This window comes from Chlorella variabilis (assembly GCF_000147415.1).
Source record: "Chlorella variabilis unplaced genomic scaffold CHLNCscaffold_81, whole genome shotgun sequence".
Classification (NCBI taxonomy): domain Eukaryota; kingdom Viridiplantae; phylum Chlorophyta; class Trebouxiophyceae; order Chlorellales; family Chlorellaceae; genus Chlorella; species Chlorella variabilis.
Genome location: NW_005435010.1, coordinates 1 through 1,265, shown reverse-complemented (window position 1 = coordinate 1,265; position 1,265 = coordinate 1). Strand labels below are relative to the sequence as shown.

The following is a 1,265-nucleotide window of genomic DNA, read 5'->3' as shown; positions in this document are numbered from 1 at the left end:
CAACACACATGAACTGTGCGGCTCCCAACCGCCGCACCCGAGGACGCCACCACCAGGTGCTCCCCCAGCACATCTACAATCAGCCCCGAAAGGCGGTCGCCCTCGCTGTTGACCAGGCGGAACACGGTAGTGGCGCCGCCGCCCTGCCGCGCCCCGGCTGCCGCTGCTGCTGGGGCAGGGCCGCAGCGGAGGCCCAGCGCGGCACGCAGGCGCACCGCCTGCTGGATGCGGGCGCCGACCAGGGCGTGGAGGTCGGGGCGCTGCTGCAGGGCGCCGCCGCCAAACACCTCGTCCGCTGTCTGCATCATCCTGCGGGGCAGCAGCGCGCCGCGGCAGCAGCGCCGCAGGTGTGGGAGCAGGCAGCAGAGCAGAGCAGAGGAGGCGGCAGCGCAGGGCTGGAGCTGGGCAGCAGGCGGCTGGAGCGCTCTGCCTCCGCCTCACCTGACGCGGAACATGCTGCTGGGGTTGAACACGCCCCATCCGATCGTCTTCTCGCTGCCGTCGCACACCAGCACAGCATCGCCGGCCTTGGGGGCGGGGCGCCCCAGCACCCGGTCCACAGCGCCCGAGTACACCATGGGCTGCTGCTGCTCCGCAAACAGCTTGGACTTGCCGCCCTTGAGCACCACGCGCGGCAGCAGCGACTGCCCTTCACCCTGCTGCTCCTCTTCCCGTGGCTGAGGCTGCTCCTGCTGCTGAGGCTGCTTGCGGGGCTGGTCAGAGTGCTGCTGCTGCTTGCGGGCGGGAGCGGCGGCGGGCGGGCCCTTGGGCGCCGCCGCTGCGGCCGCTGCATGCATTGCGCTGCGTTGGCATCGCCGTCCGCATGCCGTCCCGGCCAAGCGCAGGCTGCTGGCAGGGCCGCAGCGCAGCCCCACCGCCGTCAGCACAAGCATGTGCCCTTGCATGTGTGTGCCTGCACTCAGGTGGCGTGTGCCTAGACTCAGGCGGGTGTCGGGGTGTCAGAGAACAGGAGAATTGGTCTTATAAGAAACACGCTGCTGGGCCTGCTGCCAGCCACTCTGCGCAACAGCACTCTTGCATTGCAATCGCCACGCCTTGCAATTGCAAAGAGCTCGTGCATTGCCTGGTGGCAGCATATTTGGCCAGCTGCAGCCTCCACTGCGCTCCCAGAACGCTGAATTGCAACATGGTCCTCACGCTGGAGCCATTCTCTTCCGCGACCTCTGTGCGGGCTGGCAACCGATCTGGGTTCAACATCAGCTCCCTGCAGGCCCCACGCCGGCGCGCGCAGCAGCTGCATAGGT

General features: G+C 68.7%; 1 protein-coding gene across 1 annotated transcript in view; it reads right to left on the bottom strand.

The window, feature by feature from the left end:
* CHLNCDRAFT_59480 (hypothetical protein) overlaps nt 1–893 on the bottom strand; it is a gene marked incomplete at both ends in the record, with an annotated part of 5,736 nt that extends 4,843 nt beyond the window's left edge. Inside the window, 2 exons of the mRNA XM_005842682.1 lie at nt 38–309; nt 442–893. Of these exons, the coding sequence (XP_005842740.1) occupies nt 38–309; nt 442–893 (724 nt within the window). The remainder of the gene's footprint in view (nt 1–37; nt 310–441) is intronic.
* Between the last annotated feature and the right edge of the window lie 372 nt (nt 894–1,265).